Raw genomic sequence first — 15,169 nt, 5'->3', positions numbered from 1 at the left:
CTCAGCTTGGACCTTTATAACGACGTCTCCAGATGACGCTAAAACTTGCAGACCTTCAGATACAACCTCACCAAGGGGAGTAAATTGCCACCGGTGGCCCACATGTAAAAGACTTCACCTCTCCATCTCCCACGGGGAGGGATGTGGGGACGGCGGGGCGGTCACGCGTGTCGCCTGCGCCCGGGCGATGCCGCCGGCGCGGGGCGCGCTGCGGGACGCGGCGTGGCGCCGGCCGAGCCCTCCCCGCCGGCAGGGGGCGCTAACCAGGGGTGGCAGCCGGCGCTGCCCTCTCTTTCCCCCCGCGGCAGCCTCGTTGCTTGGTTACGCAGCGCGTCCTTCCCCTGCCCGCCGGCTCAACGGGGAGCGGCGGCCGCGGCGGCTCCTCCTGGGGCTGCGGGCCCGGCCTGTCTTCGCCCCCGAGGCCGTCAGCGCCGTGCGGGGCACGCGAGCTGCCCTGCGTGGGGCCTGTGCCGGTGCGTGGCGTGGGCACTGCTCCGTGTCGTGCCGCTCCTGCCGGCGGCCTGGCTGCGGCCTGTCAGGCTGTGAGGTACTTTTCTGAGGGGAGGGAGGCCCTTTACCTCCTCGAGGGGAAGAAGTGGGGCTTGGAGGGGTCCGAGGTCGCTAGTTGTTGCAGGTGGAAGGCTTTTTGTGCTTACTTTGAGAAAGCGTTGAGCTTTATCCTTTCTCAGTTTTTTTCTCTTTCGGGAGTTTCCGTCTGACTCCCAATTAATGCTCCCAAAGATAGAAATTATTCACTTGTTTCCTCGGGTAAAATGCTAATAGCCATTTCTGGTGCTTAATTATACACGTTCAGAACAGTCTTGTTAAAATCAATGGGGCCCTTAGCAAAATGAAGTAAGACTGGGTTCTGTGTTGGCATATAAAAGACAAAAACCTAATTTCTGTTTGAATTTACAGGCTGCATACAGTAGGAGAAAATTGCCACAAAACACGGCTACTTTGGACTGAATTCTGTGGAAGAGCTGAATATGATTAAGGAACATGAGACTATATGCAGGGAATCTCAGTGGGATAGTGTGAAGATCAAACAAGCAATAGTTGCTGCTCCTAGAAACGTGAGCATTTCGCCCTTATTGGAAGATTTAATACCAGATCAATCACATCAGTTAAGAACATTATCCTCTCCAGAGGTCAAAGAGTCCACATAAGCCTGTCATGAATATAAATAAAAATATTCCTAATTAATTCATTGGGTGTTCTAAAGTTCACAGAAAGTAAGGATATCTTCTGAAGTAAGAGACATGAAAAAACAAACTCCTGATCTCAGGGTGATGACTCAAAGAAATAAATCTGTGGAAGAAGACAGTGCTGACAAAAGTCGGAGAAGTGGCTCTGAAAAAGTTCACAGAGAAAATACCACTTGTAGTAATGAAAGTAGAGTTGTAAAACTGCCGGTAATTGCCTCATTTGCAGGTACCACTAAAAAAATTGTAATGGTCGAGCACCCAGCACGTCCTCACAAGCCAAGTTACTGCATGTCTAATTTTCATGCTAATAGCTCCCCTATCTCATTAGAAAAGACAAAAGGTGTTATTAAAGTAAAGGATAGAGTGCATATGCTACAGATGGATCCTCAGAATTTAAAAAAAGACAAAACTGAAGAAACAGATACTATGATTAAAGATGGTGATGGATTTAGCTCTACAGGTACTGATACAAGTGAAAACATTTCAAGAAAGGGAAAAATAACTGGGGAAAGCTGTAAGAAGAGAAGTAGAGTGATTTCAAAAGCAAATCAGCAAGATTTAGACTTTGAATTGGGAAGAGTGCCGAGACGAGGAAGCAAGCAGCCAAGTGTGAGGTCTGCTCAAGAACGGCTGGAAGAGGCAAGAGATGTGACTAGACCAGACACTTCAAAAATATACAAGAACTTCCAGCAGAGCAAACCAGAAGAGCCTACTTCCACACCAGCATTGCCTGTGAAAGTGGTTGCAAGGTCTATTGATGAAATAATTGCTTCCCTGCAGTCTACTTCTCCATCTCCCTCAGACCAGACGATCAAAGCACTCCTGGAGGGTGTTCTTGGCCAGAACTACAATATAAAAATGGAAGTAGGTGAACCAGAACAAGAGCAATATTTTTCTCTTGGGTAAATATTACTTTTATAAGAGTTGTATATTTTTTTTCTAGCTCCTACAATGTGTTACAACACAGAAGCCAGACAAAACAAATGGATAAAGACACCAACGTATCATAGAATATTCTTTGCTGTTTCTTCTTCCAGTTTTTTAATGTCCCTTAAAAATGAAAATGAGCCAATATCAAAATATATTAAAACATAAGCTCTTCTGGGGTGTTGTTTTTATTATACTGCATGTAGAATAATACACCTTTTCCCTTACTCTCTCTTTTTTAAGGTGCCATATTCCAGTCTAACTGATGAAAAAGTGCATTAAATGCATTTGGGATATTGTTGGAAGTATTGCTTCTTTTAGTTATTGTTTAGCTTGTGAGGTCTTGATAAGACAAATTTTTTGTTGTCACAGTTACGTAGATTGTGTAAGCAGCTGTAAGATGGTCCCTTCAATTAATTACAGGAGGGGATATCAGTCATACTAGGCATCAGATAGATGCTTCAGAAAACTTTGAGGTTTTCACCAAAGGCTTGCTGATTCATTTGTTAACTAGACTAGTAACCTACTATCAGATGGCTCTTTGTCACATCTTAGCAATACTAATAGTTTTGTTCTGGTTCCAAGGGGGCTGAGACATGTCACAAGAGTCACTGTCACACGTGGTGTTCATGCTAGCACTCGTTAAGGATGCCATGGAATGAATAGACCCATGGAAGGTGAACTACTCCTTTTCAGCAGCAACTGCCTCTGCAAGGAAGTATGGAAGACAGGTGAAAAGCATATGAACCTGTGTTTTAAGAGATGATAAAGAACATAGTTTCCCACAATTGTCAGAATGTTACCTTTTACGATCATAGAGTATTTCTCATAGGATGTAAGTGCAGTAACTTACATTCCCTTAATGTCTTTTGATTCAATACAAAAGTTAGGAGAAAAAGGAATCCTGAACTGAGTCCACAAACAGCAATAGTCTGAAACTGCATTTCCAATAGATTGGTATCCTCTGATTTGATTTTCTTCTGTTCTTCTGAGATCTCTTTGTGTGGTTGAGGCATTCACAGTGTCTCCAGCTCTCTGTATATTTTCTAGTGTATTGCAATTGGGATTGAAATCAGAGACTTTCCGCAGTGTGGCAGCATTGACGTGATCTCTCTTCATTGCTTGACTTGTATTTCAGGAATGTAATAACTTGGGACTGTTCTTTTTGGTTGAAATTTGCCAACTGGATACAAAAATACTTCAGGGCAGATGGGAAGAAGGCTACAGAAGATCCTGGATCTGAAAAGTCATGTCTTGTTCAGCTTATCCAAAATAATTATTAGCGATCAGTAACATGTGCAGCATTGAGTGCTTTTTCTTACTCTTTTATAAATATGGCTATGTTCTAGGTATGATTTTAAAAGTTTGCCCTCTAGCAATTTCTAGTGAAGAGAACGGATTTTCTGCTGTTCGTAGTGGAAGCTACTGGGCTCTGAGCTTTCAAAATCTGACCTCTGGAGTACTGTGATGTTTAATTATTTCTAAAGCTTACATCAATCAGGTTCAAAGTCAAATGAAAATTTGAGCTTGGTGATGACCTTCTTGTCTTGTTATTTGTTGTTTAATGTTTATATTTTTTTTAGGTATAGACATATGGACCTTAGTGAGGATGAATAACACCCTTGCTGATTACTTTTTTTTTAAATCAAAGGCATTTGCAGCAGGTGTCTTTTGAACTTAAGTGACCTTATAAATAGGATGAAGACTCTAGCAATTCTTTATTATTATTATACATGGTTTATTTACTTTAAACTGAGCTTCAAGGCTTGCCTTCTCTAATGAAGTAAGAAATGTATTCTTTTAAATGAAAAAGAAATACTGAGAAAAAGAACAGAACTACTAAAATGAAAACAAGCTCTCAGAATTAAATGTGTTTTTCATTTCTTACAAAAAATTCTGTTCTCTTTATCCTGCTCTCCATATTGCACTAATGGCTGGTTGGGATTGACAGCTCATGATATTGCTGCAGGGGCTGAGCGCTGTTTTTCCCCTCGCGTTGAAAAGAGCATTATCTGGGGAATAGAATACTAGCTCGGTGGGACATTAGTATTTAGCCCTGTTTCCTTTGAGGGAAATCAGTTATGAATAATGAATCCTGCCACATTTTCTGTTAAAAAGTAGGATGTTTACTGTAAGAATAATATTTCCAATGCCTGAAGTAATTTTGTTGCCTTGAGGCTTGTTGCTACCCCTGAAGTATATTAAGTTATATGCTGGATTTAGTATCTCTAGGAGGGTGTTTATATTCATTTCAGAAATGCATTTTCTTGCTATTCTGCTTGATGTTCAGCTTTTTTGGTGATGAGCCTACAGCTCATCTTTAGTTAGTTACTGTTTTCAGCAGATCAGTTCTTTGATATCTCAGATGAGCTTGTGAGAGTGGTAACTAAATGATCAATGTTTTTGTTCTTGAAAAATACCATCAAATTTGAGTGCTTTTATTAAATAAGGCTATACAGTGCCCTATAATAGCATCAAGCCAACATAAAATATACTTTAGTTTAAAAAAAAATCTCTAGCTCTTGTCAGCTAATCTCAATAGTGAGGTCTTGAGAAGATTTCTTTGTAATGTATTCATACTGTCTCAAAAGTGGTTTGATGGAGATTAGTTATTGTTAAAATTCAAGAAGAGATAGACTTGCGTTTATAAGCAAATAGAAACAGGTATTTGCTCGTAACTACCATATTTCACCTAGTTGCTCTACATGTGCTTTATATTTCAGCTGACATGAAAATTATGCAACAGATTATGTGTTGTTTTCTGATAAAGCGGTATTCTTAAGTGGCTTATTGAAACTATTTAATTTTTTTTCCCTCTAGGCGCTATAAGGTGCATGCTGAATATAATGCAACAAGAGACTAATTTATTTTGGTCAGTTCTCTTTAAATGGGAAAACCCTAGCTCTTCCTGTAGGTTTTCTTATTTTCTCCTTACAGGTGGCTCGTGGAATGTTCTTCTCATGGTCTTAGCATCTGTTAAAATGTAGGTAAATCAAGACCATGGTGCTTTTTATCATGAGTTTGCTATGACATTATTAATTCAGGAAGCACATGTTATTGACTATGGTTAATCATGGCAAAGGCTGTGGCTCTTCCTGCCACTTGCTGAAGGGAGCTGCTCAGTCTCCAGGGGTGGAAACTGCCGCTCCTGTATACATGAAAACTATTTTTTCTGGAACAGTTAACTCATACTACTTTAGATTTTTTTTTTGCCAAGATACTTTATTTTCATAACATTGCAAGAAACTGCCTAGGAAGAGATGCTGGGTAGATGGTTTACCTGTGTTGACTTCTGAAATCTGTTTATTTCTTCAAATTTACCAGTGCAAGTAACTAATTAAGTTTTTTACGTTTTATCAACAACTTTCCAGTTTCTTATGATCATTTGGCCCACATAATTTGTACTTGTCTTAAAAATGCCACAGCCTTTATGGGGCAAGGACTGTCTTTCTACCCTGAAGTTTAACAAAATGGGAGACTAATCCTCTTTATGTCAGTAAACTGCTGTTATAATATGAGAACAAACTGTTTTTAATCGGGTAGATTGTAATCTCCCAGAGTTTCAAGCTTTGTCAAAGGAGTGCAGGGTGATTGGTTATGTTTGTGTATAAATTGTTTGTATAAATTCACAATGTTAAAAGAATGTTTTAAAATATTTGTATGTTCACACATCTAGGTTGGCTTTTTGTCATTTGTCAGGGTCTTTTCTGCACTGATGATAGAGATTTTTCTTGTCAAAACAGAGAGGAAAATAATTTATTTTAATAGCATGTCACTATCAAATAAAGAATCAAAGAAATACCAGATCAAAATATTTAAGTTTTAGCTGGGATAGAGTTAATTTTCTTCTGAGTAGCTAATGTAGTGCTGTGTTTTGGATTTAGAATGAGAATAATGTTGATAACGCACTGATGTTGTAGTTGTTTAGTTGTTGCTAAGCAGTTGTGGACTTCTCAGCTTCTGATGCTGTGCCAGGTGCACAAGGAGCTGTAATGGGGCACAGGCAGGAGAGCTGACACCAGCTGACCAAAAGGATATTCCACACCATGTGACATCATGCTCAGTATAGAAAGCTGGGGGAAGAAGAAGGAAGGAGGGGATGTTTGGAGTTATGGCCATTGTCTTCCCAAGTAACTGTTACAGTGATGGATCCCTGCTGTCCTGGAGCTGGCTGAACACCTGCCTGCCTGCCCATGGGAAGGAGTGAATTAATTCCTTGTTTTGCTTTGCTTGCATGGGCGGCTTTTGCTTTACCTATTAAACTTTATCTCAACCCATGAGTTTTCTCACTTTTACTCTTCTGATTCTCTCCCCCATCCCACTAGGGGAGAGTGAGCGAGTGGCTGCGTGCTGCTGCGTTGCTGGCTGGGGTTAAACCACAACAGCTACAAAGGATACCACAGACATACAGGAAGCAGCTTCCTCAAAAATGGGCAGAACAGTCAGGAACAGATTCCCACAGGAATTAAGAGTTGCCACAGTTCTCAGCTCTTTTATTTCCCAAAGTTAGATCACACCTCTTTGACCTTGTTTTTTGTTAATGTAAACACACAGCCCATAGTACATATATACACAGTACACATAATTTTATTAAAATAACACAATAGCATTGTGCCTGCGATTCTCCCATGGGGACTGGACAAAAGAGAAAACACCACACCCAACAAAGGAAAGCAATCACATAACGTGTAGGTGTCTAAAATGAATTTAAGATAATATTTGCTAATAGAATTCTGTTGGTTTTGACAGAACAGGAGAATTAATATGTAAAGTTTTAATTTACATATTATGTCATAGCTAGAAATGTAAGTTGATCCAGTCTGGTTTAATGAAAGGCTCCGTGAAAGTTTCTTGTTGATTCCATGAATTGGATAACAAATTGCACGGGGAAAGAGTTACAGTTGGCTGAGGTGGATTGTAATAATTAATAGTCCATGGTAATCACCACATTTGAAAACATGCACGTATTGCGAAGCGAGGAAGGTTATTCAGTATAGCTTGAGAAGACAATGCTGAACCTGTTCTTTAGTCTGAGTTGTTACCACACACATTTAGTTCCTTGCCCTCATGGTGATGAAAAAATATGTAATATGATTTTTTTTTTCCTTAGGCTATCTTTTCTGTCAAAAGTAGATAAATTACTAAGGCTTTGGTTAAAAGCAAAACACCAATGTGTGCAATCTTCTGCAAAGCCATAGCATTTTATTGCTTCATAGTTTACATTTTTGGGGTAGCATATACATATCACTTTTTGTTGGCCTGCAGACTCCTCCTTTTTTCATTTTCATTTTCTAATATGCAAGAAAAACAATGTTACAGGTCAGAATATGCCTCTTAAGTGCTATTAAAATGAAATGTAGTGTTAGATGCAAAATATCCTAGGCATTGAAAATATTTTTAGATTGCCAGGTGGACAATACACTCACTGGAATAAAAATTCTACTGTGTGGAAGATTCTTACATTAAAAGAGCAAATGAACACTTTCAGTGCCAGAAAAGGTTTTTTTTTCTTGAAGTGGTGGGCTGCTTCTATGATAACACACATTCAGCTGATAGCTTTAATGCATTCTTGCGTTGATTTAGGGCACTGAAATATTTTCCGCAGAAGTATTTAAAATTTCTGTAGCATTTTTGTATCCTAAAATGAAATGTAGTTTAGATGTGATACTTCTGTTACTGTTATCTTTAAAACTTGGTTCCTCAAGCCAGTACATGGCACAAAGGGTAAAGTACTGAGTTACACACATGTATGCCAACCAGGTGCTTAGGAAGCACGCTGTCATTAAAACTATCAGCTCTTTTGAAAGTATTGCTGGGGTTTACTTCTGCTTTTTAAAAAAATATGGATATACATTAACCAAAAGGGGACTACTTGACCTATTCCTTTGATGAGACAGAGCAGTCTGTCTGGGAACTGAGAACAACTTCAAATTTTGTAGTAACTTTTCTGCTAGTGGAGCAATTATAATTTTCCCCTGTGGAGAAAATTAACTGAAAATTGCAGTCAGCTTTTAAACTTCTCTAATAGAAGGAGTTCCATGGAGAAGTTATAGTTAAGCATGTGTGTAAATGTTTGTAAAAGATGAGCCTAAGGTCATTTGTCTCTGAATGTACTTGTTCCTTTCAAACTAATTTGTGTAATGAAGATCCAAACTTTAATTTATGCCTATATATTGCTTTGATATTGTTTTGTGCTGTAAGGTAGTATGAATAATTTTTGTTTTTAGCATTATAGTTCGACACTAGTTTTCTTCTCTTGCTTATACAGCAGGCACCAATTGAACATGAGGAAATAAAAACTGAGTCTCAAGCCCTGCCAAGTTTTCACCAAGCAAGCCTAGTAACATTCTGCATTATCTAGGAATGTTAAAATATAATAAGTTAATAGTGTTTCTATTTGCTTGCAGAGTTGTTAAGATAGCTATTAATAGTTCATATTTTAAAGTGACAAAACTGGGAAGGAAATGAAATAGTCCTTGAAAACATTTTGGTTCTTCATAAATGATAAGTATACCTTTATTTTTCTGTCTTTCCCTTTTGTGGTTCTTTTTCATTCATTTTCTTGTGGTGTTTGATTGTCCAACTGCTCTATATAAAGAATTTCATTTAATAATTATTAAGTAGCATGCCAGTTAGGGCAATAGAATCACAAGACATTCATCTATATTCATATATATTAGTGCTCATCATTCTATGCCTTTCATTCCAACTGTTTTTAAAATTCAAATATTTAAACTTAGATATAGTTGGGGGATACTTAATGTTTAGAGATATTAATGATTTATTTGCTTTAAAGGATCATAGATGTCTTGATATGAATTTCTGATGTATGTTTCTTCTTACATTTTGGAAGTGCAATTTGTAGAAGAAGCAGACCAGATCTTTGATAAGAAATATCTAGAAACATTAATATCTAGTGTTAATTGCTGCAGGTCCTTTGTCTGTTACTATACTTTATTTTGTAAATCTGGTTAGCTGCTGAGGAAATATTTGGCTGAAAATAAAATTGATTAAACCTTCTAGGTGCTTCATAAAAATGCATGGATGATGAAAGAATTATTCCGTATAATAAAAATTATACTGAAGTACCTGTCAGGGAGCACAAAGGTGTTTTAAAAAAAATATTGTACATTCACCTCTTACATATTTTTTTCTTTTCCCCTTTCCCTCAGAAAGAATCTCAAGCGGCAGAAAATGAATCTTGGCCTAAAGATGAGCTGTTAACACATGATAAACAGGTGAAGCAGGTAAGCAGATTTAGTACTATCGTGAGATAGTGTTAGTTTTCCCATGCTTAAGGTTTTGATGCTTTAGAGCATACAGAGATCTAGTAGCTGTTTCCTTACCACCTGCCCTTTAAAAGAAGATTTTCTGTAAAAACAGGTCTTCATACTGGTCTTGCAGCTTAAGGTTAGAGGAAAAAACAAATTAGTAAGGTTCATTCGGTCAGATGTTGGGTTAGGCTTTCTTTATGAGATTGGAAAGAAGATTGCAAATGAAACAACGTATAAATAGAATCCTAATCTACATTTAACAAGTGGTTGCTTTCCTGGAAAATGGCATAATGCTCAATATCCTTTTGATTTTGCGATATTTCACACGACAAAAAACTGTAATTAAGTTATTAGCTTTATAAAGCTTAGATGTTTAGTAGAGAACACTTATGAAGTTTATAGAGACAGTACCTCAGAGGACAAATTTGTTGCTAAGACTAAATGTCTTTTCCCATATGTTTTCAATTTCTAGCATTCTTGTATTTCAAGGGTATAACCAGATACTAAAATAAAACCCTAACTTAGTTCCTTCTGCAGCTTCGATGTGAATGATTATTTCCCTTAAAGTTATTATATATGCTTATTATAAAAGAGAATAACACTATGTGTTATGTTTACAATGGTATAACGAGGACAACCAAGAATGGGCTATGTTTCCCCTGGGCAGTGTTATGGGCAGAGATACCAGATAGCCTTGGCCTAAACTTAAATAAATGAGATGGACACAAGGTTGGATAAGCTACATGGGAAGACAGATACAGGTGTTGGAAAGAACGAGTTAAAGGGACCAAAATGAAAAGAGGATGTGAGGCACATGTGGGATGCTTGTTGATGGCCCGGTATTGGGGAGTATGTTGTTTCAAGGTCTAGTCAAAATGAAAAACCTTCTGAATGTCTAAGGGCCTTGCGGCAGCAGCTTCTTCAGCTTCTCCCACTGATTGTAGTTTGGCCCTGATTGTGTCTCTTCAAGCTGCATGGAGAAAGGGATAGAGAGGGGTAGGCATGTGCCTAGAATTCCAGAGCATTAGCAACCAGCTTTCCTGATCAATTTTAGGATAGGAAGAACTAAAGATCCTTACAGCTTACCCTGAAGGTCAGGGGAGCTCTGGGAGTGAGTCACAGGGTGACAGAGTGAGACAGAAGCTTCTCATCAGTCCTGGCACTGCGTTCTGCAATGGGGCTACAGCAGACATGAAATAGCACCCTAAGAGACCCGGTGATGCTGGCCTGAGGTTCCAGTTGGCAGGCGTTCTCCTACAGCTAAGGATTCAGATTTCCTAGCACATTTTCTGGTAGCAAAATTATTTCTGTTAGATGGGTTAGAGTTCTTCTGTTGAAGAAAATGGATGAAAATGAAATTCTATTACTTCAAAAAAAATCTGCTAAATTAGAAAAAATAATTGTGTTTTGAAATTTTCCTTACAATATTTATCTGTCTATAGGTCAGAAATTTTTCTAATCCTTCAGTAACTGAAGTCTCATGTGCCATCTGTACTTGGCTATACTGTTTTATATCATTAATACTTATAATGGTGTTTGCAGCTAGTTTTAAATAGTATACTCTGCAACATCAGTTGGTTACTAAACTAAATGTGCTAAATGGTGTGTAAACAATACACAGTACAATGTCAATGATGGTAATTTTTATAATATTCATGAATATAGTAAGATGGTTTATTACTTCTAAATTATATACTATTTGCCAACAGAACAGTTTCACAGTTATTTAAACAGTGCTGGGGTACGGTGATTATGTTTTTTAGACAGTGTTATTTTGGGCAGCATGCCACTTCTGTAATGCACTGGTGGTATTGTTGCAACAACACCCATCAGTGTGTGTTCAGTGATCTAACAACACAAAGTAGTTTGAAGAATGGCACCTGAAAAGATAACATGTTTGGTTCTATTTAACATAACTACTACATAATTTTAAGATAATATTTAATTTCAAAGTGCATACTTTTACACATGGAAAAAATAATGGAGAAAAAGTTTTAGAAAAAGGAGAAATAGTTTTAAGAATGCATATGTATTAACTAAATGCCCTGTTGCATCCTTAGCAGAACTGTTTCTGTACAGAGCAATGGCAGTGTACTGTATATTAGTATATTTTATAGATCACTATTCATTGGCATGTTTTTGTGACTTTTTTTTTAACTTACTTTGCTTAGTGGGCTGTAGGCCCCATGTGATTTCAAGATAAATCGATTGGCTGTGCAGTTGAACTTGCAGTTTGGTTGTGCACAAAGCAGTCAGATAAAAAAATGCCGATATTTGCTTTAGTTATTGTAATTTTACATTATGTCTGTAACTGAATTACACAAATATTTTGATTAAAACATTGTGTGTTAGTTCATTGATATTTCTATAAAGAAAATATGAGATTGCACACATTTAGAATGTCCATCCAATAGTAAGTATGTTGGCTCATGTTCTCTGATTTTAGGCTTACAGGAACTCCCCTCTACTTAGTATAGTCTTCATAATTCATTAGCAGGACTGTGTTGAAGTTTCCCTTCATGTTGTATTTCACAAAAAATACAAGACCACAGAACCTTTGGCTTCTAATTTTAAACGAGTAGCTGCTGTAATTTTAGTTTTGGAGGTTTTCATTAGCTGTGTTGGTGAGTATCTCTGTTACTTTGAATGTAATTTACATAGCATGTTTTTCAAATCATTTGAGTGTCTGGGCATTCCAAAAGCTGTTAACAGCAATGCATCCAGTAAGGTACCATTTTTTTTTCTTTAAATTGGACAAGAGGTCATGACAGAAACATTTACCTGACATTCAAAATCAAGAAATCATGGTTTTATATTTGGCTTATTTTAATGATATGTTTCCAGGTAGGCATATTGCTTTCAAACTTTTCTGTATTCCTTATTTTTGTTAGCCTATTTTCTCTTTGTAAATTTTTGATTGGCTTCCAGTTTCTCTGGTAAACATGAAATAGCTGATTTCAGTCCTTCATATTTTTTCATATATGTTCTGCTATAAGTGGTGGTGTTGGTTTCAAAAATAACCTATCAGTAGACGAAACCATTTTAATTTTGAATCAGCCTTTTGAGAAGGTAATGATTCATTTGGGTATCTTCTACAGTTCTCAGTATCTTTGACTTGATTAATATACTTGTTTATGAACTGTAAGCTTCCATATTTTTTTCGTGAAGAACTTAAATATTGCTGAATATATCAGTAAAGAGAGTAAGTGTGCTCAGTTATATTCTGGGATAAATAAAGTATATGAGTGGACAAAGAAGAGTAAAATCTTATGCTATTGTGATTCATTTAACCAGATATGTGCCTGAAAAATCTTAATTAGAAAGGCATTTGGTCATTAAAGTTGTATTATTTGGGTTCCTATATACTTCCATAAGGCTGACTAGCTTAGTTATTACCATGGTTTATCAGGAAGAGCTGGGCAAAAAAAAAGGACTTGCTTTTCATAATGAGACAGAATTTTTTTTCAAGACAAAGCACTTTAAAATTAATTTACCCCACTGTGTTGTTCTGTTTCTGTCTTCGTAATGCTATGATTATACTTCTTTATTTTATTGAACCTTCTTTGCTGTGTTATGTGTGCAAGCTTTTAAGTGGAGTTCAGAAGAATACTTTTATTGATGGCACTGCTAGTCTGTTTTAGGAAGATGCTTAACAGTTTGCAGGAAACAGAACTGTGGAATGGTTGAGGTTGGAAGTGACCTCTGGAGGTCATCACAATATGGAAAAAGCAGCACAAGGGTATGGATTCTGAACCTGAGTTTTATGAAACAGATGCAAACACTTTGGCAGCAATAATAACTTCAGTAGTTCCTTTCCCTTGCTGTTTGCTCTTGCTCCTGGATTACAGTGAGCTGCCCCTAGCTAAATTTCTATGTGGTGACACTCTACAAAGGGAATCAGAGATCTAGATTAATTTCTGTCTTCCCTTCACACTTTTTTTTACTACTTTTTTCAACAGGGATCAGTTATCTGATCTATATTGCAATGTGAAAAAAACAATTTTGGCACAACTAAGCAGGTGGTGCTCTAATAAATAGGAATAACCAGCTGTGGGTAGAAACAGTAGGAATTCCTCACATCTGTATTCCTCCTGAAGTTCCTGTATTTATAAACATAACCTTGAAGAAACTTTTATAAAAGCTCATCATTTAAACCGTACATATCTGTTTGAATTTGCATATAAATATAATACAAATTTTAGATTTGTTCATGCTCTTCTAATAGTTCTGAATAGTAATATTATAATTTTGGTGCTCTTTTTGTTATTCTCTTTGTAATATATTGAAATACACTCATACACTATTCAGAAATGCAGTTTAGGTAAGGTACACTGGACATTTTATTTTATCACACCCGTCTGCTTATTCTGTATCCTGAATAGCTGTGGGCACTGCTATGATCTGTGTAGTGACAACAGTTCTAAACTACTCTAGTTTAATTGAATTGTGGTTTCTGATGGTCAGAGTTGCTTGTGTGCCAATGCTCCTTGTTCTACTCCAGAGTGGGTGTGAAAATATCCATATAACTTACCGGTTTGTAACACTGTGTTTGTCCACTTCATGAACATTTTAGGCTTTGTCCTTGGATGTGCTACGGGTGGAAGGAAAAGCAATATCAAAAATTAAGCCAGATGAAGTTCAGAAGGAGATACAAGAGGAACATGACTTGCAACAGTCTTTGCCTCCTCAGGCTTCAAATGTCAAGTAATTTTTTAATCTTATTTCATTATTATGAGAAGAAGATTGAGAAGATATTAAGTTATTAGTGCATAGCATGGTAGATAAGTTTGGCGAAAAAATAATGCCATCCCCTCAACTTTGGATCTGAACACTTGCAATTTCTCATCTAAAGTATCAAGTTTAGTTTGGCATCTCTAGTTTTAATTTGTTATTTATCTCCTTGAAATAGTTCTGATTTACATTTTTTTAAAGTCTGAAGAGCCTATTCACTCCTGTTGTATGGAGATGAAACTTCTCTTGATTGCAGCAGAAACTGAAGTTGCTTATGTGGGGGTTGAATTTGTCCATACAATTCCAAGCATAATCTAATCAAAATAATTAAAAACAAACAATGGAAAATACCACAAATTTAATATAAGCAATGCCAGCCGTAAGTCATCATCTTTAAATAGAGAAGATGTATTAAAAATTCATTAAGTTGAATTTGTATTACATTCAGTGCTTGTCTGAAATTCAGGAGATTTTACATGGAGAGCTATAATTTAAGGACAACTGCTTATTACCTTGCTCTTGTCGTAGGTTGTATCTGTCATTCTGTAGTAGGAGTGCAGATTACAAAAGTAGTACAGACCGTGTTCTAATTTAGCTGATCCTGTCCCTCCTATGTCAAGTGAGACTCTTCAGTTTTATGGTCTTCACTGCTAATAAGATCTTTATAGACAGCGATGTTTAGATGTACCATAGGTTGCTTCTTCAATTTTCTATTGAGAAAAGGAGAAAAAAAAAAGAAGCAGCTTTAATTATTAGCTTTTGTTGTTCTTAGGGTCCTGAAAGGTCTATTGGATGCAGAAAAGAGCCTTTTTATGGCAGACCTAAAGTTTGTAAATGGATAATACTTTCAATTAAGTAGCTGAGAATAGTCATGGGAAAAGAATGCTTAAGTTTATGAAACAGGCAAATTGGCATTTAAGTGACCCTTTGCATGCCATTGCTTATCTGCATTGCTTAAAGCTCATTTGGTTAGCAAGATTATATATTAAAACAAATAGTGTCAACAGACAATGAGTGTTTTACCTTCAA

At 37.0% G+C, this 15,169-nt stretch overlaps 1 protein-coding gene across 1 annotated transcript in view; it reads left to right on the top strand.

The window, feature by feature from the left end:
• The first annotated feature begins 1,292 nt into the window (after positions 1-1,292).
• The window catches only part of TTC6 (tetratricopeptide repeat domain 6), a 62,482-nt gene continuing 48,605 nt past the window's right edge, over positions 1,293-15,169 (top strand). Inside the window, exons 1-3 of the mRNA XM_065636866.1 lie at positions 1,293-2,072; positions 9,308-9,382; positions 13,983-14,113. Coding sequence (XP_065492938.1) covers positions 1,293-2,072; positions 9,308-9,382; positions 13,983-14,113 — 986 coding nt within the window. The remainder of the gene's footprint in view (positions 2,073-9,307; positions 9,383-13,982; positions 14,114-15,169) is intronic.

This window comes from Caloenas nicobarica, chromosome 5 (assembly GCF_036013445.1).
Source record: "Caloenas nicobarica isolate bCalNic1 chromosome 5, bCalNic1.hap1, whole genome shotgun sequence".
NCBI classification, from domain to species: domain Eukaryota; kingdom Metazoa; phylum Chordata; class Aves; order Columbiformes; family Columbidae; genus Caloenas; species Caloenas nicobarica.
Note: the sequence above shows the minus strand (reverse complement) of the source record. Positions and strands in the feature narration are given on the sequence as shown.